Genomic DNA, 25,710 nt, shown 5'->3' with positions numbered 1-25,710 from the left:
GTTGGTGGAGTTACGGAATCGATATAAGCGCGTTCGGGGATCGATATATCGCGTCTAGATGAGACGCGATATATCGATCCCCGAGCAATCGATTGCTACCCGCCGATACGGCGGGTAGTAAAGACGTACCCTTAAATGCAGCTTGTTCATTAGTCCCTCAGTGAGGCCAGGTTCCTCTCTCCCCGCTCCACTCCACTTCTGTAAAGATTCTCATCATATAAGCCAGGTAGTATTCTCGTTTGTAGCTTTGTTTCAGCTGTGGGTGCATAGCTCAGATTTTAAAGGATTTACGTTTGCCAAGTATCACCTGTATTTCTTCAGACCATAGATTTTTAATAACAATTAAGAAAATAAATCAGTCATGAAATGTCTTGGTCAAATATCCTTGATTGCCGTATGATTTCACCTGTATCAGTAGTTAAGACCCTGTTCTGCTCTCCTGACAACTCAAAGTTAATTCAAATTTTGTTTCACTTGTTTAAGGAACTTGTGGATTTTTTACGAACTCACTCCCACAGTGCTATTTACGCCACATCTATGTGTCCACCTGTAGCAGAGCAGATCATCCGGGCGATGAAATGTGTCATGGGACTAGACGGAACAACCCAAGGTAAGACCCCTTTTATTAACTACACACATTTTATTTATAATCTTAGCATTTACTGACAGGGAGCAAAAAATATCTTCCAACAACAAAGGTCCCAAAGGCAGTAGAAAAGTATGGTAAAAGCTGCAGTGTAAATGCATTCAAATTGCACTGTCTATCATATCCATCCTGGCATGCCCCTGGGTGTTTTTAATCATACTTCTACATACTTATGCACAGTTTCATCAATGACCTCAGAGTATACTGGAAACCATTATCAAACTAAGCTTCACAACACTCCTGCAAGAAGATGTCTGTTTTGCTGTTGAGTAAACTGAGGCACGCAGTGGTTAGGTAGGGTGACCAGATGTCCCGATTGTATACGTACGGTTCCAATTTTTGGGTCTTTTTCTTATATAGGCTCCTATTACCCCCCACCCCTGTCCCGATTTTTCACATTTGCTGTCCGGTCACCCTATGGTTAGGTGATATGTTTGAGGTCACAGAGCAAGACAGTGGCAGAGATGGAAGTGCCCCTCTGGAGTCCTTGCTCTCAATTGCCTTTTCTAGCCACTAGGCCACATAGCTTCCAAAAAATGTATATGAAAAGGATATAAACTCTTTAAATCTTATGATTGACTTCACAGCATGAGTTCAGAGTTAAAGCTGAGGATCTCTCATTAATCATCTTGTTGGGCTTAGATATTGCAATAAAAATACTACTTAGAGACCATTCCTGGAGTTTCAAGCTCAGCCTTGTCTCAATAGAGGGGTTGCTGTATGAGGTTCTTGATGAATGTAAATGTTTGAAACAGCAAACAGTTGAAACCATGCCATAGGCTGTCTACCCAGGTGTGACACTGTACATGATGGTACTACTAAAATTATGACATTAATGTCACACTTCAGTTTGTAACTAGACTGCAGTGTCCTGAAGTTAAATTTGTTTTCAAATAATGCTTTGTCCCCAAGTTCTGGAGAAACTGCAGTAAAAGTGTGTTGATGTCATTTATGGAAGATAAGTCTTATTTGTATTCCTTCTGTGATAGGGGATCTACTTTAATGTAGCCAAGGATCAGAGTCTCTATATAATGTACACTACATAAACTATAGAACAACTGTGTTATGTAGCAATCTGCTACTAAAGCAGTATGTTACTGACATATATCCAAGCTCCTAGGACTTACATTTATCCTAACCCAGGGGTAATAGCTGATGTACCAATGCATTTTAATTTTCTGGAGGTGTTCAGGGAGAATAATGTGGATTTTGCAATTTTGTGTATAACATATACACTTGAAGAGCCAGACTGTGTCCCAAACAGCAGCTCATTTATGCTGGTTCAGCAGCATAAAGAAGGTAGAATCTTCTTGTAGTAGGTGTCCCTGCCTAGAGAAGAGCTACTCAATGACTTGCTGGTAGCCCTCCCTCATAGTCCTGGGTTGTGGGGCAAACAGAGCCAGTGCAAGGATGTTTCGCACCCTAGGCGATACTTCCACCTTGCGCCCCACCCCACGGCAGCTCCCCACCTCCTCCCTGAGGCGCCCCCCGCGACAGCTCCCCACCCTCCTCCCTAAGGCAACCCCCTGCCCCAGCTCACCCCTGCTACGAGCACAAGCAGCCCGAGCACACCGTGGCTGCTTCACTTCTTCTTCCTTCCAGGCTTGCGGCGCCTAAGCTGATTGGCGCCACAGGCCTGGGAGGCAGGAGAAGTGAAGCAGCCACGGTGTGCTTGGGGAGGAGGCAGGGCAGGGGTGAGCTGGGGCGGGGAGTTCCCCTGCGTGCCGCCCCCCTCCCTTACTTGCTTCAGTGGCCCTCCCCGCGCTCCCCTGCCCCAGTTCCCTCCGCCTAAATGCCAGTGGCGACTGGGGCGGCCGAAGATCCGGCCGCCGCGGTCACTGCCGAAGAAAATGCCGCCCCCCAAATCCTAGCGCCCTAGGCGACCGCCTAGGTTGCCCAAATGGTTGCACCAGCCCTGGAGGCAAGCAGGGGATGGAGAGTGATGGAGGCATGGCCACATCAGACTGCATTCCAACTATTTTTTACTGATGCAATGGCGCATAGAGCACTGTTGCAAACCAGTACAATTTAGAGCAGGCCTGGGGCTACTTAGATTTTCACCAGGGGCCAATGGGTCCTCTGGTCCAGGCCAGCATTTGCAAGGTGCCAGTGCAAAAAAAGAAGGAATGGAGAATCTGGCCCAAAATACCAAAATTCACTTCAGTGCACTAGCAAAAATTAAGGTTACTTGGAATCTAGAAATATTCCATTGGGATGCCTGCAGGCTGGGGAAAGGATATAGTCATTTAGGCAAATAATCCAAACTGGATTAAAGAAGTTGTTATACTCTCCGATTTGAAAGATATGGATTGGGGATAGTAAAATCTGATATAAGAGACTCACTCTGATGTACTCCTTGTATTTTACCTCCTGTACATTCATATGGTCCTGACACATTATATAATCCTCTGAATCAGGTTTATAAAAATGCTCGCCAACAGAGGGCAATATTGTACTAACCCTTTTCAAGAGTTATGTCTTTAGGGCCTAAGACCCATAGTATGTAAAGCATTATATCTGTAGAGCATTTCTAATCTCAGCCTTTCAGAGCTGTTTACAAATGGCTTTGGGGTAACATGATTCTCTGTACAGTGTAGGGCACTCGGATAGGAGATCTGGGTTCAAGAGAGGGCCTTTAAAGCTGGCCACCCTTAGGTGATTTGGAGGATTAGAGTTTCAGAAAAAGTTCTGTCAGCAGCAATGTAGTTTAGTAACACAATGTATTTTTACATGAACTGAGTTGCTTCGCATATCTGTTAACTCTGGCAATTTATTTTAATTTGCCTTGTAAAGAATACAAATGTATTGGGCATCAGGTCATCAGGCTTTGATGCTGCATTGGCATCAGGAACAGAGATTGTGGTTCAGAATGTAAAAAGAAAGAGAGGGAGAGAGAGCGCGTGCTCTGGCTGAATCTTCCTAGATGTTCGCTTAGCACCTATCACAGCAGGGCCCTTGTGCACTGATATAATATAAAATAGCAGCTGTTAACTTTTGAATGATCCTTGTGGGGCAATATGCCACATGACAGGAAAGTCTCAACTCAGACAAAATGGCATCCCTAAATCCCAAAATAGAAGAAACCATCGACATATGGAGTTTATCTTTCCCATGCAGAAGGTTAAGTAATCCACCTCTATGCACACATTTCTCTTCCCAACCCCAAATTAAGGACCACACAGAAAACTCTATGAAGAATGGGGTCTTCATGAGGAATGGGTAAAGTTGGGTGTGGGTCTTCCAAGAGCCCTGTGACGATTACCCAGGAAAGATAACATGGCTGCAGACCATATTACTTTTTTCACAGACTCCTCTGTACTGGGGAAACCTCCATTTCAGGGTAGGTCCCAGTGGCAGAGGAGGCCCCAGTAGGCAAGTTGCAATGAATTGTGTGTTATCATGGAACAGAGATGAGTCTGGAACCCCAGAGCGAGTGAGGAGGGATGGCCTCTTCCTGAGGGTCTGTTGGATTGTGAGAATGGAATTCATTGCATGGGAGTAAAGCTGCTCCCATTCCCCACAGAATCGTTTGGGGGGATCTCTATAAGGAGAGCCTCACAAAGTGTTTCCCCTCCAACAGATATTCCTGTAGGTGGAGAGGTGCTGACTCTCAGATATCTAGGAAAACTGCCAGCACATGTATTAAATATTTTGAAAAGGAAAGAAAATAAGTCTTGGTGAGTTATTCCATGTTAACTTAACAAAGAGAGAGACAGTGAAATACCTTAGTGGAAAATGAGTAAATTTGTCCCGTTCTTACAGTTGTCTTCATCTTTGGATCCTAGAATGATAGATGTGCAGAAATCAGACAGGGTAAGACCTATTTGATCATTTAGTCAGTCCCTTACAACTTCCAGGTTATTCCCTGTAGTATATTTTCTAGTGCTTTGCTCAGTTTTGTTCTACATTTCCCAAGTTAGTTATACGGCTTCCACCCTGCCTTCCATTAGTTGTTAAAGTAACTCTGCCTTGATCTGGTAAATATCTGACTAGGAGTAGAGCAAGAGAAATGTGCTTACACATTGGATGTAATCAAAGCCCAGAAATGCAGCCAGTGTTTGTGTTTACCTTCTCATGTATCAAAATGATCGATTTGCTGTTGTTTTTTCTGCAGTTATTTTGCTTTAGCATGATTATGCTTGGTTGAAAAGGAAAACAAGGTTTGAATTTCCAAGACCTAATTAACGGATGCATGACTGGAGGGTATGAGTAGATACATGTGTGCAGTAGTGGTGATGAAGTGGACTCTAGCCCATGAAATCTTATGCCCAAATAAATTTGTTAGTCTAAGGCGCCACAAGGACTCCTTGTTTATATATATATTTAATATAATTAATTAAAGGCATTGCAGGTATCAATATCTGCAGTCTGTGTTCCCCAACAGTTTCGATGATAAGCTCCTGTTTTCAGTTTTTTATAACTTTGCCAAACTTCAACCTTTCAGGCTGAAATTTTCCATGGATGCCAGGTGTCTGCCTATAGCCAAATTTATTTATTTATTTATTTCAACAAAAAAAGTTCTGTTGTTTCTCTCAATAAAGTTAGGGAAACATAAGAATATTTAACACAGGCAAAACAATGTATAGATGTTTCATTGAGTGGCTCTAACACTTCCATGCTTTGAAACTTGACACAAAGTCATCCTGATGGCCTTTTGCCATCTTTGTGAAAATCCACCCAAACGTGAGTATCTGAAACATCTCCATTTCACATGTTCTGTAGAGACTTGTTAGAGTTTGGTGGGAAGGTAGTGGACTGAGATAAGGGGATGGAGTTGAAGGACATTGGGATAAAGGGGAAGATTGGGACTAAGAAGGGGTTGCAGTTTGGATTGGGAGGGGAAGGTCTAAAACTGGGACATGGATATATTGGAGGGGCAGGAGCAGAAGATTTCAGGCTTGGGTGGGACAGGAGTACAGTACGGTATACTCCTCTCAGAACATGGAATAGAACCCAGGAGTCCTGAGTCTCACCATTCCTCTACTGTTAGCAAATAACTGTGAATCCACTGGCAAAATGTGTTTTACTTTCAGTGGAATGTTCCATTTTATCATTCAAAAACTCCCACATTACATAACTAAAACGAGGTGCAGGAAATACAAGGTCTCCCCCAAAATGTATCTACAAATGAATACCTGGCAGAATTTGTGATAGAGTCCTGAAGCCATTACACATCATTTAATGATCATGTCACCAATATCTCTTGACTATCTTATGTACGCTAGATGGCCTGTAACAATTTTACAGAATCCATGAGTACATTACTGCATACCCTTCATTCTGCCTTGTTTTCTCTTGTTAACTGAGCAAATCGAAACCAGGAAATGCCAGGCTCACTCTAATTAATGGTACATCTAGTTAAGTATTCTGCCTCCACAACGGCCTATGTCAGGGGATTCAGAAAATGGTGAAAAATTCCGTAATGCCTCTGGCCTTTTGTGCAGTATTATAGCATTCTTAGGGCTTGTCTACATCAGAAAGTTGCAGCGCTGGTGAGGGAGTTACAGCGCTGCAACTTAGGAGGTGTACACATCTGCAGGGCACCACCAGCGCTGCAACTCCCTGTTTGCAGCGCTGGCCGTACTCCCGTTTTGTCTCGGGTGTAGAGGATCCAGCGCTGGTGATCCAGCGCTGGTAATCAAGTATAGACACTTACCAGCGCTATTCTTGACCTCCGTGGAATAAGCAGGTATCCCAGCATACCTGAGGAAGCCTCTGGTAATCAAGCTGGTCTCCTTTCCCGGTTTGCTCTCTCGTTCCCCGAACCCTCGAGCAAGCAGGTCTCCTTCCCTGCGGTTTGCAGGGTGGTTCGGGGAACGCGAGAGCAAACCACGGCGAAGCTGGTCTCCTTTCCCGGTTTGCTCTCGTGTTCCCCGAACCCCCGAGCAAGCAGGTCTCCTTCCCTGCGGTTTGCAGGGTGGTTCGGGGAACGCGAGAGCAAACCGCAGCGAAGCTGGTCTCCTTTCCTGGTTTGCTCTCGCGTTCCCCGAACCCCCCTTGAAGCCGTCCAACAGCGCTGCAGTGTGGCCACATCTAACACCACTTGCAGCTCTGGTTGCTGTAAGTGTGGCCACTCTGCAGCGCTGGCCCTATACAGCTGTACTAATACAGCTGTAACAACCAGCGCTGCAAAATTTTAGATGTAGACATGGCCTTAGTTGAAGAGGAGGAAACCTCTCCCTGAGTGTATGTCAGTTCAGGCACTAAAGCTTGAAGACTCATAGCATTTGCAATTTTTATCCTAGATAGAGTAACTGCAAATGTTCTGTTGTCGTTCATATAATACAATTGTTAATAGAATACAAGTGTCTAATCCCTGTATGAACCTTTCACAGCTGTAACTATATCCCTCACTAATACCATGCAGCATTCTATACTATTCTATAGGATAGTTTGCGGTGTTTTTTGTTTGTTTGTTTGTAAGTCATTTTATCCCTTTTTAATTTGCATTGCCTTTTCATCTCAAATATACCCTTTTTCATTCATATGAGATATGGGAAGCAGAAGTTCCCATGACATTCACTTTTTAGTTTGGATTATATATATATTCTTTATACCTTCTCTTCATGGATTCTCATTACACCACTGGAGATACCTCAGGAAACTCAACAGCTGCCTTAGCAGTTTTAGCCCCTAGATGAGCCTGCACTTGGCTCAGAATACTTGGACTTTGTCTGATTTTTAATGATAGCTTATACTATGTGTACTTGCCTGTAAAGGCACTGACAGAGCTTCTCGGCTAGGATTAGGTCTGAGAAAGCCATGCTAGCCCCTTCCAGCTGTGACCTTGGACCTTTTCTTTTTTTACTGAGACCATCACGAGCATATTTTTACACTTAAATTTGATAGGTAAAAAAACAGAACCACAAAGTGGACAGATTTAAGACTGCTAACAAACAAAAGCAGTTTCCATACTGACGAAGAATACAATGTAGTGATGTAACTTGCTAATAAAGCATTTAAAAAGTCATATTTTTTCTATTTAATATATGGTAATTAATTAACAATAAAGTAGCATTCCTTACTATATGCTTTTATGGAACTCTGTCAAATTTTAAATATATTCTTAAGAAGCTACTGTCCTCATGCATGTTACAAAACAATACCTAAGATTATTAAAACAGATGGGATATTTTTAAAATGCAAATAACTTTTATGGTCTTTGGTTTAACTCTGTATCACAATTTCTCTCTCTGCTTGGAAATTGAAAATGGAACTAGTAGTTTGTAGTCAGAATTGATTTCTCATGTACTAGATCAAAGCTGGCATATTTGGATTGCAAAACCTGCAGGGGAATATGTTTTTGTTTTTTAAAGGTTTATTTTTAAAATTGGTGATGAATCCCTGGAAACATTTACATTTGTCTTGGGTTTTGTAAAAACATAAGACCAGATTTTCAAAAATGCTCAGCACCCACAATTGGCACCAGATTTTCAAAAGAGCTCAGCTCCTGACAGCTCAGTGCTAAATGGGAGCTGAGCTCTTTTGAAAATCTGGCCTTTAATGTTTTGTAAAACTAAATATGGCTGTCAGTGTCTCTTGTAAAATCTGAGGCCTTAATGCTGCAAGCTGATGTGTGGGCAGTCACTCACAACAGCTTGCACAAGTGGAGCCATTATGAACTACATTAGTTTCTAATCCCTAAGATTTTCTTTTTGTCTTTTATTATGAACTGCAATAGCTTCTCTTAGGTCTTGATCCAGCAGAACACTTTAGGACATGCTTAATTTTAAGCCTATGAATATTCTCATTAAATGCAATGAGACTACCCATGTGTGATCTGCTTAAAATGCTTAAGTGCCTGGCTGGATCAGGGCCTTGCATCACAGCCATTTTCTCAGCAGCAGATGATGAGGCAAGTTGGATTCTGCCGCCCGTACTCAAGCTGAAGCAGAACAAACACTGAACGTAATCGCGCTGATTTCAATGGCGCCACCTGCAGGAGCACTGCTAGCTTTTTTGGCACCCTAGGCGGTGGAAGGTCCCGCCCCTGAAATGGCACCCCCAGCAGAGGCTGTGGAAGGTCCTGCCCCCGAAATACCGCTGACGACTGGGGTGGCTGAAGATCCAGCCACCGCGGTCGCCACCCCCCAAACATTAGCGCCCTAGACGACCGCCTAGGTCACCTAATGGATTGCGCCAGCCCTGGCCACCTGCAGAGTAAGGTACTCCTCACCCTATATGTAGGAGAATTGCGCCCATAGAGAACAATGGACTATTGATTCTAACAAGCAAGGTAACTTGAGTAATAGGCTTATAGAGTAAGGCTTTCAAAAGTACTCAACGCTGGCATAACGCTGCTCCAGTTGAAGTCAGTGGAAGATTTTCTGTTCACATCAGTGGGAATAGATCAGTGGTGGAGTGAGGTTTTGCCACTGGAGGGCAGGGGGTGGGGTGATGGCTCATTGGGGGTGAGCTGAAGAGCAAACCTGCCCTTCATTCACTTGGCAGAAGCGGCTCCCATCATGCAGGGCTAGGCCCAGCCCCCTCCTCCAGGCATTGCAACCTGGCAACACTTCAGTTTGGGCACTATGCAACCTCGTGCACCATGCTGCAATACCCAGAGTGGGAAGCTGGGCCTACCTCCATAGGCCAGGAGCCACCGCTACAGTGTGAGTGTAGGGCAGACTCACTCTCTGTGCCTCAAAAGGCGCCACGCATACACTTAATGGCTGCTAGGGGTGCAGTCACCCCTGCTTTCCTCCATTCATTCCACCACTGGGACAGAGACAGGAGTGGCAGAAGCTCCCTTGAAGTGGGGGCAACTGCCCCTTGCCCCCACACCTCCTTTTCCCCCAAGGCCCTGCCCCCTCACTGCCCCTTCTCTCCAAACCCCCACCCTTGTACCACCTCTTCCTCTGAGGCTCTGCCCCTCCTCCACCTCTTCTCCCAAGGACTTGTCCCCACTCTGCCTCTACTAAACTGGGAGGAGTGGTAGATATGCTGGAGGGCAGAGATAGGATACAGATGGACCTAGACAAATTAGAGGATTGGGCCAAAAGAAACCTGATGAGGTTCAACAAGAACCTGCACTTAGGACGGAAGAATCCCATGCACTGCTACAGACTAGGAACTGAATGGCTGGGCAGCAGTTCTGCAGAAAAGGACCTAGGGGTTACAGTGGATGAGAAGCTGGATAGGAGTCAACAGTGTGCCCTTGTTGCCAAGAAGGCTAACAGCATTTTGGGCTATATAAGCAGAGGGAGGGAGGTGATCATTCCCCTCTATTTGACATTGGTGAGGCCTCATCTGGAGTACTGTGTCCAGTTTTGAGCTCCACACTACAAGAAGGATGTGGAAAATTTGAAAAGAGTCTAGCAGAGGGCAGCAAAAATTATTAGGGAGCTGGAGCACATGACTTACGAGAAGAGGCTGAGGGAACTGGGATTGTTTAGTCTGCGGAAGAGAAGAATGAGGAGGGATTTGATATCTGCTTTCAACTACCTGGAAGAGGGTTCCAAAGAGGATGGATCTAGACTGTTCTCAGTGGTAACAGATGACAGAACAAGGAGTAATGGTCTCAAGTTACAGTGGGGGAGCTTTAGGTTGGACATTAGGAAAAACTTTTTCACTAGGAGGGTGGTGGAGTACTGGAATGGGTTACCTAGAGAGGTGGTAGAATCTCCTTCCTTAGAGGTTTTTAAGGTCAGGCTTGACAAAGCCCTGGCTGGGATGATTTAGTTGGGGCTTGGTCCTGCTTTGAGCAGGGGGTTGGACTAGATGACCTCCTGAGGTCCCTTCCAACCCTGATATTCTATGATTCCTTCCCCTCCCTGACCCCGCACTTCACTTGCACTTCTCCATGCCCTCTCCCCCATCACTCACCCTTATAGATGGTAAAAAGTGGGAAGGAATAGCCCTCTCCCTTTTAAAAGTGATGGGGCCATGGCTCCCGCCCTCCCCCCATTCTGGCATACCTGGACAGAGGCCAATGCTGGGTGCTTTTGATAATCCCTTGCACAATAATGATCTCCCCTTTAGTCTCAAATTAAGCATTAGAGAAAGGGCTTGTGAAAGAGATCCACAGACTAACACGGAATAAATCTCACCGTTATTCTTATGAAGTCAGATTATGAACTCCTTTGCACACACTTGTGTGCAATTATTCCCTTCAGTAGTGGTACTGAAGTCAAGGAAATAGGAATTACTCAGCATGAGCAAGGGGTTCACAATTGGCACTTAGTAAGCAAAACCTCATTTTTACAATAGGCAATAATACAGCATTCCATGGCACGGCAGAGTACCTTCTTCCTTCTACAGACAGCAGAGCTTTTAATTCCCTGGCAGTTCCAGAAGAAGCTTGCTGCTGTCCTATTACTCCAATTGTCAGTGGGTAATCAGTCTGAGGAACACAAAAGAGAGACTTGCCTTTCCTAAATGCATTTAGATCCTTGGCATTTCAGTAATACCTAATATGTTACAGATGTAGTGCAATGTGTGCTGGCTGGCTTTCAGCTGAGGGACTGACATGCTTTGTGATTAATCACCTGTGTTTGGTAATATGCACTGCAAGAGCTTGTCCCTCTCTCCCTGTTTTCATGCAAGGTGCTTTTAGTATATGTGATACTGCATTATCAATATTTGTGTGTAAGTGCCTGTGCATACCTAGCCAATAAAAAAAATCAACAGCATTTTGTACAATTCCTCCACTTCTCTGCCCTTTATTTGAAATTACCATTGCTTTTTTCTCTGAAAAGTGTTTTACAGCAATTCACAGTTAAAATTAGACTGACTCTCGTCCTTAAAGGCTTATTTAGCAGGAGTATTAGTCCAAATCATTTGATTTATAGATGGTGTTAGTGTAGAAGAAAATCCATTTGCTTCTCCCTAATCCATAACAAAGTTGTTTTTATACAGAACTGTTATCTTAGAGTTCATTTCCTTTAGGCACCCTGGTTTTACAGTGTTTTATTTGTGATTTAGTGCACATGGAGGTACATATGTGTTACTTCTATAGTGGAACCAGAGAAGGAAAGAAAATCAGTCCATCTGTAACTGTTTAGGGGAGAAGAACAGCTATTGTTTTCCAAATTTTTTTGCAGCCTATTAAAGTTTTCATTTTACTATCTAGTTGTTACTAGAGGAAGGCAGGAGAGTAAAGCTCTGTATCTCAGGAACATGGATTGAAGAGACAGTCTGACACTGGTATGTAGACGTTTGATTGGATAACTAATTATCTGAAAAGTCTCCATAAAAAGAACAGCTGGAGAAGATTAAAGCAGGTGGATTTGTGTCTTGCTTAGCCCACTGTATGCCGAGGAAAAGTACAAAGAGCAGGATTATCCTCTCTGGAACAGGTTCAGGAAAAATAACCCTCTTTCAGTGAATATACACCTGAGATATAAACATTAAAGGCTACAGGTTGCTTGTTCCTGGTTTCAATATGTTGAGTAAGAATTTCCAAGGTTCAAAACCTTCATGTGGAGTTCAAAGGTAAAATGTTGCGCAGAAGTTGGACACATCTCAAGTCTTTGCTGGTTAAAAGCTTTCAGAAGTGAAAAACAAATGTCTTTGGAAGAGTAAAAGAAACTTTGCTTGAGAGGAATGATAATTTTGCAGTCGGGGGTAAGATAATTTGCTTGTGTAAATCAGCCTAGTTCCATTGAAATCAATGATTTATGCCAGCTAAGAATCTAGTCCTCAGACTGTTAGACTATTGAATTCAACATTAACATTGCAGGACTCCAATGAAAGCAGGTTTGTACCCAGAGAGCTCAACTCTGAGCTACCTTATGTGCTCACTTAAGACAGTGAGAGGACATTAGGCACCTCCTCTCCCTTTGCACTGATTACCCATATTCCAGGTCACAATGCAGGTGGGATGGCAGCCACCACAGAACCATTGCTCCCCCCCCCACATGTGATGGGGAATAAATGGGCATGGGCAAAGAGTAGGCTTTGCCTCCTCAATTCAGCCAGCTGGCAAAGAGAGCCAGCAAGCCTGGGGAAGAAATTGGGGTCAGGTATGTGGGAGGGGAATTAGGCCCTTCAATGAAAGCCTGTGCTTTACCGAAAGCTACCCTTAAATCTAGTAGTGAAGAGAGGTGTAAAACTGAAAACAAAAGGAGCTCTGAAATATAATTACAAACTTGAGGTTTTTCTGCTGCACCTATCACTGTAGCGTATAAGATAAATAACTGATTATATATGGTAATAGTGGACCAGTACTACATCATATGACAATGTGCATGAGGCATGTAGATGGTCTTTAACCAAAAAACTTAACATCAGAAAGGAAAGTGGTGAGGCTTGGTAGAGAAATGGTCACCCATCTGCCCATCCTCTTCCAGTATTCTCTCCCGCAGAGATCAACTTACTATTCAGAATTCATGCATTTCCTGATCTTTTCCTAGGCTTTTTCCACCCCCAACAAAATAGTGTTAACATTCAGTCTAATGTTCTGGGATGTCACACTGTCCAGTATCATGATGTTAAAAGGCATTCCTACATCAGCATTTGAATGTCCTGAATTGAGCCCTGTGGGCATGCTCCAAAGGAGAACTCTCCCTCCATCCACACTTAACTAATTGTCTAAGGATGTAGATTTGGGGTGGTTGGATATTCTATTTTGAGGGGCTTGTCTGAGGGTATTCTACCAACTTATGTCAGTATAGCCACATCGCTCAGAGGTGGGATTTTTCCCTTAATAGGGAACTAATATTACCTGCACCTTAAATTGTTTCTTTTTTCTTTTTTTTGGTCAGCTCTATGCAACAATACAATGGTTTGATAAATATTGAAAAGCCTGGAATTCTGAATGGCTGAGACTCTCTTTCCAGCGTTATGGTAAATAGCTGACTAGAAAGGAGACATCTTAAACTACATCCCCCAGCAACATCTGCATCTATGAAAACTTTCCCTAATTGAAAAGTCAGTAGTTTCAAATGCCACAGACTGAGAGCTTAGGAATTAGATTGCGTAGTGTTAAAATACTACAGTTATTTTTAATCTTTAAGACACACACACACACACACACACACACACTTCTCTCTATGTATTAAGAGGTGCTAATAACATGTTTAATATTCAAATGAAGGGAGAATTTTCATTTTATAGATTTCAGTCAAGCTATTCTATGGTCCCCCGCCCCAGCCCCTCAATATTTCCTCCTGGTTCTTTTGAGAGCTACTACACCAAAAATACTTTTGGAAATACCACCGACTATTGTTTTTATTAGAGACTGGAAAGCTTTGTAGTAGGATGCTTTTGTGTTTCATTTGTTTTCCTTGCTCTGGCACAGCTGTTTTTGTTTTAGCAGCACTGGAGAGATGGTTAAACTATTTGTGGCCTCTACTAACCCAGCAGATTTCTTGCACAGAAAGTTTTAAACTGAATGGTAGAAACTGTAACTAACCAGTTGTCTGCGTGGGCAGTTTTGTGCATGAAGTTACAAATGCAGTGGTTTTATGGGATCTTTTAATTTGTTCAACAAAACACTGATCACTATAGAGCAAGTCCCAGATTCCCTATAAATTTCCTAGCCAGAAGCTTGTCAGGAGAGCGACTTGACTAGGTGAGATACAAAAGGGATGAAGCAATAGATCTTAGTTAAACCTAGAATGTATTAAGCAGTAGGAAATGATTAGAGGAACAGGGCTTGCATAGGTTTGGTGATACCCACATTAACCAAAAGGGAATAGAATGAAAGATAACAGGTGCTGAGAAACAGTGTAGTCTGACAATGCAAATCTGCTCAGTACCTAGCTAGTAATAGGGGTTAGCACAGTAATCACGGCTGGACCAGGGAGGACAATGGGGAACCAAGGAACAGCAATCCAGTACGTGGATGGAGTCAGCAGAAAGAAGTAAATAAAAATAGGTATTAAGAGTAAAAACTGTAAATATTCATGTCGAGTACCAATAAAGTACACTTCACAAACAAAAGAGAGAAGTTGAAATACTTTGTATTGGGAGACATGAGAATTTCTGAAGCTATAGTGACATAAGAATAATCTATGGGTTATTGTATTTACTGGGGGGAAATAAAAAAAAAAAAAGGTTAACTCGCAGCAATGGAGCAATGGCACTAACCACAAGGAATTCGTAGACTATCTGAATAAAAATTCTGGATGAGCCAGAGCTGGATTCACTGTAGAATCTATAGAAACAGAAATGAAGTAATGAAGCATGCGATATGGGCCTCTTACTGGAAACATGGTTGTGCAATCAGGTTGTTAGATACGGGAAGCAACAAAATCTGCTAGAAATCTGCTTCCTTGTAATGTAGAAATAAGGACTGAAAGGTTTTTCAAACATCAGTGATTTTTCACTACTTCTTTTTTTAACATAAATATTGATTCTCTACTCCCCAGCTTTTGCTGGAGGACTTGAGCAAATGAGAGGGGAAGAGACTTTTAGAGATAAATGAGCTCATCTAGGTTTTATTTTATTAAATGTTATCAACATGGAATGATCATGATAACAGGGCCACATAAGGAATAGGTGAGAGATAGACTGAGTTTGTTCATTGTAACTCCTGGCAAGGGCTTGCGAGAAAAGCTCTTTTTCTGAAACATTCAGCAATACTCCCCTTTAAGTGATGGCTGAGGAAGTTCACTCCGGTTCTCCAGTCCTCCAATGAGTCTCCCAGTTTAAAGTGGGAAGATTAGGTTTAATATTCTTGCTTTTTTTCTAAGATAAGAAACAAGCAGGAAAGAATACCTTGGAAAATAAAAACACTTTACATCTTTTTTTATACCTTATTAAAACCAAAAAGGGTAGAAACCCATTTTTTTATTTTGCAGATCACTTTTAACTTACCATACTCGTCACCATTCTATGGCCCTTTTTCTAACTGCCTCGTGGCCCAATGACATAAAAGGATACAATTTGACATGACCTGAGCAGGAGACCATGCCAGGAGATAGTACTGTGGTGGTACCTTTCAAGAAAAAAGGATTTTATTTTCTTTTTAAAGAGGAAGTTAGATACAGCCTGAAGGGGAAAGTTAGGAGATGAAAATCCATAGAATCCGAATGGAGACTGCTAAAGAATTCCCTGATTAGAAGCACAAAGTCTGCATTCCTGAGAACAAAAACAAGAGAAGAGGAGGGCAACAGTTGACTAGCAAGAGCCCAACTATGGAAATTCTACTTACATCGGTGAGCATTTGCTCATGCAATTAGTCCCAGTGAAGCCCATGGGCTTGATCATATGAGTAAATGAACTGGAGTGGCACATAAACTTTGTTCAGGCCCTCTGGACGTGATGAATTACACCTGCCTGTGAATGGGATACCACAATTCAGTCCCAGGTTTGTAAAAGTTCATTCAGGCAAAAAAAAAAAAAAAAAAGGAATCCTCTTAATAATGCAAATTCAGTTCAAGTGACATTACTACAAGGAAAGCCAAAATTGTGATTCTGAGGAAATTTGAAGCACAAAGAGCTAAAGCTGTTGACCAAACACATTACACATATATGAAGTACATCAGAATTAAGAAGCCAGGGTTAGCTAGATATAAAGGAGGCGATAACAAGGAAGCTAAGTGGGATTTTTTTGCATCAGTCTTCACCCCACCAGGAAGACAGGAATGGGGGGAAAATGTGTATTTGTGGTTATCCTTCACAGGTAATAAAGATGAAGTACTGTTGGAGATAAAGGTATCAAAAATGAAAAAGCTGATTAGATGGCAATAAATCTCCAGGACCAGATGGTACTCATCAGAGTTCTAAAGGAACTGAAGGGTAGGCTACTATTAAAGCAAAGGACTGGAGGATGGCCAATTATGGTGCCAACTTTTAATAAAAATAGAAAGGGTAAATCCAGGAGTCCTGGGATTTCTTGCTGAGAAAACTGTGTTATATAGAATTTAGGGGAGTATAAATTGATGGGGAGAAATCAGTGTGGCAAAAGTATTCTCTGAAAGCACCCACAAAATAATCGCACAAGGAATTCATGGAGAGACAAGGTGGGTGATGTAATTTCTTTTATTTTTTTATTTTTATCTCATCCTCCTTGTTTTTCTAATATCCTGGTACCGACATGGCTACAACAACACTGCATACAACAAAGAAACTCATGGACATAACTTGTTTACACATTCCAGAAGCTGTTACTGAAAGTCCTTTATGCAGTGCTATTGAGGAAACGAGAGTTGTGAGACGAGGCCCTGTCATGCAGTATGGGCTGTTCAAGATGCAGGCGGTAAAACATGGGCAATTTTTACAGTGGAAAAGGATTAAGGGCTGGACTGTGGCATTAAGCCACTGTCTCTGAGTGTGATACGGAGATGCACTGCCCTATGGGGCGCACCAGAAGGATTGTACCTTATCACACAGCTACACTGTTCATTTGATGGTACAGACAGCTCCATGGCCTTGTCTCCTCCCTGCCTCCTTTAGGGTGGACCATGCACCTGGCACCAAATGGAAGGAGCATTCTGTATGCTCCCAGTGACTGCAGTGCTCCCTGCCCTTGCACAACTCATCCTTCTTCTCTCCCTCTGTGCAAGAACCAAGGACAATCTGATTCTTATGCTGGAGTGCCTCACAGGCCAGTACTACTCTGCTAGTCTTGGTCCTGCTTTGAAAGGTGGATTGGACTAGATGACCTCCTGAGGTCTCTTCCAACCCTTATATTCTATGTGGTCTTCACTCAACTTCCCAATCAAAAATAGCGAGAGTTGTGAGAAGTCCCAGAGCTTCTGACAAGGGCAGGTGAAAATCAGAACAGACACGTGGAAAGCAGTGCACAGGATAAAATAAACCGCTCCCATACACTGGGAGTTACAGTTCCAGAAAACATTGAGGCAACACGTTGGGGGGGGGGGCATGGAGGGTCAAGTGCTCCCCTAGATTGGCCTGCTGGGGGCAGTGAGGAGAGGAGTTGTCTCCTCTCTCCCTGCACCTTCCCTTGGCACATTCGCCGCTCTTTCTGTCAACTGGGCGGGTAGTGGGATGTAACCGCTTCTGCCTGAGAGAGCCTGGCTGGGAGGCAGTGAGTGGCAGCCCACTCCCTCCCCAGGCTTAGCTGCCAGGGACAGGAGCCCAGCATGCCATGAGGGGAAGGAGGCTCCAGCTCACTCAGCCCCTGTCCCGGCAGAAGAGTCCAGGGGGCGGGGGTGGCCTGCTACCATCCGAGCTGTGGAGGACAGGGGCCAAGCGAGACAGAAACATGCCAGGGGGTATGACTAGTATTTAGGGAATAAAGCACATGGATACTTCTACAATGGTATTATACATCTTGGAACATGGTATCAAGCCACCTCCTCAGTTAGTGGAATCACCAGAAGAAAAGTAGCAACCAGAAAGATCAGAGGTATTAGAAGAAGATGCGTAAAGGATAGTGTAAAAAGACAGGGATTATTTACTTTGGAAAGAATAAAAATGAGACTGGGACGGGGTGAAAGTAACTTACAGGACTTCCGGTACTGCTGGAGTCCTGAGGGGGCGTGGCCTCATCTGGAAGAGACATGGCCTCTCAAGATTTAAGGCCCTGGGGAACCAGCTGTGGCTGGGAGACCCAGGGTCTTTAAATCAACCAGGGGCTCCCAGCTGCAGAGGTGACTGGGAGACCCCCAGGGCTCAGGGGCAAATTAAAAGGCCCAGGGCTCTGGCCGCCAGGGGTAACCCCGAGCTTTGCGGGGCTGGGGCAGGGATTTAAAGGGCCCAGAGCTCCTGCCACTGAGGGGAGCCCCGAGCCCTTTAAATCCTGGCCCCAGCCCAGCCACCAGAGCCATGGCCGGGATTCAAAGAGCTCTGGGCTGCGCGCAGCAGCGGGGAACTCTGAGCCCCTTAAATCTTAGCTGCGGCCGGGATTTAAAGAGCTCAGGGCTGCCTGCAGCCACGGGCAGCCCAGAGTCCTTTCAATTCCCACCATGGAAGTCGATGCGGTCCAGCACAGCGTACTGGCTCTTGCTGGTACGCCGGACCGGACCAGCTTACTTTCACCTCTGACTGTGTGTATGTGTATGAATATGTCACAAACAATGCAGCTGCAGCCTGCCACCGACCAGTGGCGACCCCAGCAACTGGCCCCTGTGGGCTGCTGCCTGCAGAGAGCCAGCAGGTGCCGCTGGGCTGGGTCTGCCGAGGAGTAAGTAACCAAGGCAAGAAGCACAGCCAGCCAGCCAGGGAGGGAACCGGGGAGAGGGAGGGGAAGTCAGGGGTGAATGAAGGACAACTGGAATAGCCTTCATGAAATATACAAGATATTTAGAGACAGTTTTGTCAATTTCAGCCTCTGCACTCTGCAGGCAGGACAAAACAGAAAGAGATCTGAGAATGCACCTGGTGTCCTAAGGACATTTCAGGTGTTTAAATCAATATATAAAGAGGGTGGAGTGGAATGAAAACTACTATTTCTTTCAAAGGAGGCACAATAATTTCCCTGAATATTCAGTTTTCCCCTCCAATCCCTCTGTGGTTTTGTCTGTGGAGGCTATTTGCTTTCCCTGTGACTCTTTAGTTGCTTTAGCAAAATAAACTCTAATCATCATGACATGTCTTTCCACCATGTTCTTTTGTGTTGTTTTTTTTAAACAGTAACATTTCAAAAAGGATCTGCAAGCAGTTTGGACATCACAACCATGATCCTCTGCTGGGGAGGGAATGGGATAGATTTGAACTTGGAAATGGCTCCTGATTTTGATTGGGTTTAGGAGATCCCCTCATCCTGGGGGCAGAAAAGAACTGCCCCTGCCATAGTCACACGCACCCAACAGCAACTGGGAGTGAAATTAACAAGGATGCCAGAAACGGCTCCTAACTCTGGGCACTGAACTGCACAGGGAACAGCTGAGTTTAAACTGTTCCTTTGCAGACAGCAGCAGCAGGCATCTCAGCCAGTCTCCCTACTGCAGGCTAGAGCCTAGAGGAAAACCTCTGCTGGCGGGGGGAATGGGAAGGAATGCAGAGCCTGGCTGGAGAAGGGGGAAGGCGGAGACAAGAAACCAATGTGACAGTGAGTTTTCCCCTTCCACCTGCTTTTATTAACTCTGGATTTAAGCTGTGCAGCCAAATGCTTGTATTTGTTGTATATATTAGTATTTGAGAGATCCCCTCATCCCCAGGGGCAGAAAAGGACTGCTCCTGCCGTGGTCAAACACACCCTCCCCTCGACCCCCTCCCCCGAGCTACTGTAAGTGAAATTAACAAGGATGCCAGAAACCTAGCCCGGGGGACTGAACCATCAGGAAACAGCTGAGTTTAAACTATTCTTATGCAGGGAGCAGGCTTCCCTCTCTCTCTTCCTCAGTCAGTCTCCTTTTCTTACCGGTCCTCTGTACCGGCCCGTACCCGCTTACTTTCACCTCTGGACTGGGAGCATATGGTGGAGGTCTGTAAAACAATGAGCAGCCTAGTATAGTGACCTCCTGAAGTCCCTTCAACCCTGATATTTTATTATTCTAAACACTATTTACCCCTTTCCCATAACACAAAAACAAATGGACACTCTCAATTGAAAGGCAACAAATTTAGAACAGATACGAGGAAATACTTTCTAATTCAGCATATAATTATTTCACAATAATCAATGCTACAGGACATGACTGGGACAAATGCAGAGTTCAGAAGGACTCAAAGGATCGGACAATTATATGAATTGGAAGAGCATCTGTTCCAGTACCTAGCATTAAAAAAATGACAAGGTCTATCAGCCCTCTTGCTTCAGGGTGTAAACTGATCATCAGCTGGGGATTTCACTTTCCAAATTAATGTGGGTAATATACATAATGTTATGACTTGTATAGCTATTCTAGAATTGGATGGAACTGCTTATATACATCCTTAGTGTAACTACACATGCATTACATGTTGCATGCGTTTGATCTATTCACAAGGTTGACAGCGGGGGAAAGAACAATTTATTTAAAAATACATTCAACTTAGGCTTCCATCAAAACAATAGGAGTAGAAAATCATTTTTAATAGACTATAATATGTGAGATTAAATAAAAGCAACTGTGTAACATTTCAAATGTCTGAATGAATTTCAAGACACTTGTTTGACCTGTATTGCTGTTTTCTGTTCAACATTGATACAAGTAAAAGTGCTTTCCAAAGCAACTAAAAACATTATATTAATGCAATTTCTTGTCATGCAGACATCCCTGGATGTCATTTAGTAAGAAAATTAATACATCTTAAATATTGTTGAAGTGTCTTTAATCATTTCATAAGAACAGCCGTACTGGGTCAGACCAAAGGTCCGTCTAGCTCAGTATCCTGTCTACTGACAGTTGCCAATGCCAGGTGCCCCAGAGGAACTGAAACTAACAGGTAATGATCAAGTGAGCTCTCTCCTGCCATCCATCTCCACCTTCTGACAAACAGAGGCTAGGGACACCATTCCTTACCCATCCAGGCTAATGGACTTAACCTCCATGAATTTATCCAGTTCTTTTTTAAATACTGTTATAGTCCTAGCCTTCACAACCTCCTCAGGCAAGGAGTTCCACAAGTTTCATATGATCTACAATGATCAAAAGTCATCCTTGAACTCTGACAATATCTGATAGGATGAATTCTTGACTTAGCTTATGTAACTGTCTTGGGCAGCCAACTGCTGGTCCTGTCACTCTCTTCTCCCCCAGTGGAGCACAGAGGACAGGCTCTGTTTGCTGTAACTTGTGTTGCTTTCTCCTGTGGCTTGAGAGTGAGAGAATGCTGTTGAGCCTGCCCCTTCCGAACTAGTGATCAGCTGCCTGCCATGGGTTGAGAGAAAGGAGGAAGCGTGCCATGGTACTGGCTCTTTCTCTTTTGTGCCTCCCTGGAGCAGAGGGAAGCAGATGGCCCTGACCTTGCCACAGGACATTGTTGAGGCCCAGAAGTTAATGAGATCCAAAAATGTATTTGATATTTATATGGATATCAGCAATATCCAGAATTATCATAACTACTAGCAGCAAAACATAGAAGGGATATTAAAGCTTGGGCATAAGGGCTTAAGCCAATCCCTAACTATTAGAGACCAGGCTGATACCCTATGGGGGGCAGATTACCCCACATCTGTCTGCTGCAGGGTTCTTACAACTTCCTCCAATGCAGTGGTTCCCAACCTTTTCTCTGCCACAGCACACCTCGAGCTCCAGGGGCTCTTCCACGTCTCCCCACCCCAGCCAGCAGCTATGGGAGGGAAGAGGAGGGGCAAAGGAGCTGACCCATCGCTCACACAGGAGCGGAGTGGGGAAGAGAGGGTGATTGAGCTCTGATTGGTTGCTCTGCCCCAGAGGAGGCGGGGCAGTGAGACAGATGGCTAATTAGAAGTCAGCTTTCCTCCCCTTGTCTTCACATATAGCTTTTCAAAAAAAACCGCGGCACCCTGCTTCAGACCTGACGGCAGAATGGTGCTGGACACTGTCCAAGATGGGACACTGGACTTGATGGACCTTTGGGCTCTAATCCAGGCTGGCAGTTCCTGTATTCCTACGAACTATTAACCACTGCCCAAGACTTTATGTAATGCTTTCATGTTACACTCTTGTAGGTAGTTTGATATCAGATATTCCTTACCCTTTCTGGTTACAGTGCGTGTGGAACTGCATTTGTGTGGGACTCGTTTGCCTTTTTCCAAAGTAAAGATTTTGACAGATTTTTTTTAAAATGGTTTCCCCTTCCCTATCTCTGTATTTTCTGTTGCAAAGCATTTTTATTTGTCTGGTCTTATAAATATGTACACTTAATCATAGGCATCGGAGCACCCACGGGGAAAAAATGGTGGGTGCTGAGCACCCACCAGCAGCCCCCTATCAGCTCCCCCTGCCTGCCAGTGTTTGCCACCCGCCAGCAGGCCCTGCTGATCAGTGCCTCCCCGTCCCTCCCCGCACTCCCAGCCACCATGGTCAGCTGTTTCGCAGCATGCAGGAGGCTTTGGGAGAGAGGGGGAGAAGCGAGGGCGTGGCACACTGGGGAAGGGGAAGAAGTGGAGTAAGGGAGGAGCATTAGAGGAAGGGGTGGGGCAGGGTCTGGGGCAGAGCGAGGGGTCAGGCACCCCCTGGCACATTAGAAAGTCTGTGCCTGTGCACTTATTGTGAGGTGGGTGAGAAGAAGACTTCAAGATGCATGTGTGGAAAAAAATGGTTTCTTCAACCTTGTTTTAAAAAGAATGATGGGCACAATATTTTTTTTAAAGGTGACAAAATACAAAGCTGACTTTCTAGCCTCTCTTTAATTGTTCTTTGTTTGCTTTAGCCAGAAATGTTTCACTAGCTCTAGGCTAACAAGAGAGGGTGATATCGGGGTAGGAAGTGAGCAGCCTCTGCCTTTGGACACATCTCTGTCTTCCAGAAGGGATGGTACTCAAATGCAGCAAGATGAATTCTGCTTTCATTCTTCCATGGCTACTAGTTTCACTTCTGTTCTTGGTCAGCTCATGTGTGCAGGTGCAAACCCATGAAACCCTGAACCTTGTCTGTGCATTTACAGTGCGATTCGGACATGGGACATGTGGAATCGGGTTTCCTTGAGCAAGAGCTTGTGAAAATAGGTTATGACTGAAAAATCTCTGCAACTATTTTGAATGGAATTTGCACATCTTGCCAGCACAAGGATATAGCAGGACATTGTTAATCAGGGAAGAACAATAATAGAATTGGATGGATGAATACCAGATACTGTCATACCAGACCACCAATGCTACCAATGAGTATATTTCATCCAGCATGTCCTTTTTAACTGTATGAACTATAATTGATGTCCAGTGAGACAGAGAGAGAATACTCCTGTCTATAAGCATTTGTGTCTGAATATAGTAGGTTTGAGTTTCATTTCATACCAATGTTGGTCAGGTGTAATTCAGCAGAAATCAGTGGAGTTGCACTGTTACATAAGTTCAGTATGTGCCTCTGTATTTACGTGGCTTGAACAGTTGGACTCGCTAAATATTTTTCTTGTGGCTCCAATAGCTACGTAAGGATCACGTGGTTAGCTAAATGGTTCTGGAACTTACATGTCCCTGTTTTTTTTGTTGTTTTTGTTTTTCCTGGAGAGAAGCCCCATTGGGATCTGTGCCCTGACTGATTTCGTGACTGTCTCATTTCAGGGCTTCAGAGAGTGCACCAGCTAGGAGAAAACACAAGATACTTCCGGCGGAGACTGCACGAACTGGGTTTCATTGTTTATGGAAATGATGATTCCCCTGTTGTCCCCTTGCTCCTTTATATGCCTGGTAAAATAGGGTAAGTGGTGAAATGTGCCTGGTAGGCAAACAAACTACACTAACATTATATGGAGGGTACGTTTTAAACTGTTCAATCAGGCTACTTGCTGGAGATGTTGCAAGTGAGAAATTTCTTCCTTTTGGTGAACTTGCCATTGGCAGCTTTAAATTGAATCCTGGCCTTAATTTGGAGCCAGCTTCTCCATACACTAAATGAGTGTACAGACTATTAAAAAAATCAAAACTCTTCTTTCTCTTTCTATTGATGTTTTGCAAAAATTATAATAATTTAAAAGCTGTGCATTGTGTAATTATTTTGAAGATATTTCGTTGTTTGACATGTCTTAGACTGACATACATTTCACCATTTTACGGTATGTGATGATATCTCTTGATTGACTTATGTAAGTGAAACTGGCAGTAACCTATTAGCTTATCAACAAAGGCCCAGAATGTGGGGAGTTGGAGTCTTTGCAAAAGTAGCTCTCAGGAGGAGCCTTTGTTTCTTAGATACAGTAAATATGGGTCCTATGCTGGCCCATCAGACCTGGTAACAGCAAAGCCATCAGGATAGTTGCGTACTCATCCCGATGTGAACACAGGCCAGCTCTTGCACAGAGAACTTGTGCCCTTCTATGGCCAACCTTCCATCAGCGCTTCAGGATCTGTGGGGAATGGCGAACGCTCCTGTCTCCCAGTTACACCAGGATCCTTTCAGTCTGAAGTTTAACTATTTATCAAACCCTCTTGCAAGGACTATCTGATGGGCAGAAAGCAGGTCTTATAATCATGAGCTATAGAAAATCCTCAGCCCAGAACACAACCCTAATAGCTGGCCTGGGTACTGGGGGGAAATGGGAGACATCCTTAGTTGCAGAATCATCTTGTTTCCCTCTTGAGGCATTGGAGATTAACCAAGATGTCTCCCCTTGCCATCCGGAAGTTCAGTGTGGATTGGTCAAGGTGCAGAGACTTCTCAGCATTGAGGCTCCATCTCTGGAACTCCCTCATGAAGTTCTTTGTCAGAGTCCCTCTGTAGCTGTCCCAGTGGCTCATGCATGCTTCGCCTTTGGATCAGTTTATTTGTGACCACAGTCTCCTCTACCCGTTTGCACAGATTGGTAGAATGGGTTGTAGTTGAGGCTAATTAGTCCACGCTAAGTGTTATGAACCGATCTATGTCCCTCTGCATTACTTACCTCACAAATATGAACAATTTTCTCCTTGGGACACCAAACAGGTAGCTGTCCCCCCCATTTAACAGGTGGGGAAATGACACACAGAGGTTAAATGACCTACTCATTCAGGGAATCTTTGGCAGAGCCAGGAATTAGCCCCAGGTCTCCCAAATCCCAGTCTCATGCTGCAGCGACAAGACCATCATTCTACTTTATGTTCAGTGCCTTGTTCAATGAAATTTGATCTAAATGGCATTAATTTTTATTTATTACCATCTGTTTGTCTAAATATTTGCCTGATTCTTGCTGCCTTACACTTTACATAGACATTTGCACCTGTGCTCAGTGATTGCAAATTATCCTAATCAGAATTCTCTGCTCACTTACATCAGTGATTGTCTTTGACAGTCGCTTTGCAGGGATGAAAATGACTACACAAGCTGCAAGGCAGTGCAGAGTTGATGGTAAAACTCCTGTTGACTTCAGTAGCACCAGGATTTTTAAGCATTGTTTTTGACACATGAGTGTTTTCCCTTTGTGCTCAGTTTATTGGCAATAACTCACTTTTGTTTTCTTCTTTCCCCCTTCCCAGGGCTTTTGCAAGGCACATGTTAACCAAAAATATTGGGGTGGTTGTGGTTGGATTTCCAGCTACTCCTATCGCAGAATCGAGGGCTCGGTTTTGTGTGTCAGCTGCACATACACGGGAGATGTTAGACACGGTAAGAACAGCAGATGTCCTGGTGAAATTAACATCAGATGCTAGAGGGGCTGGGAGAAGCTACAAG

General features: G+C 44.0%; 1 protein-coding gene across 1 annotated transcript in view; it reads left to right on the top strand.

Annotated features, from left to right (window-relative positions):
* The window catches only part of SPTLC3 (serine palmitoyltransferase long chain base subunit 3), an 82,259-nt gene that overhangs the window by 53,201 nt on the left and 3,348 nt on the right, over positions 1-25,710 (top strand). The window contains exons 8-10 of the mRNA XM_030554311.1: positions 484-610; positions 23,628-23,763; positions 25,515-25,644. Of these exons, the coding sequence (XP_030410171.1) occupies positions 484-610; positions 23,628-23,763; positions 25,515-25,644 (393 nt within the window). The remainder of the gene's footprint in view (positions 1-483; positions 611-23,627; positions 23,764-25,514; positions 25,645-25,710) is intronic.

This window comes from Gopherus evgoodei, chromosome 3 (genome assembly GCF_007399415.2).
Source record: "Gopherus evgoodei ecotype Sinaloan lineage chromosome 3, rGopEvg1_v1.p, whole genome shotgun sequence".
Lineage (NCBI taxonomy): Eukaryota > Metazoa > Chordata > Testudines > Testudinidae > Gopherus > Gopherus evgoodei.
Note: the sequence above shows the minus strand (reverse complement) of the source record. Positions and strands in the feature narration are given on the sequence as shown.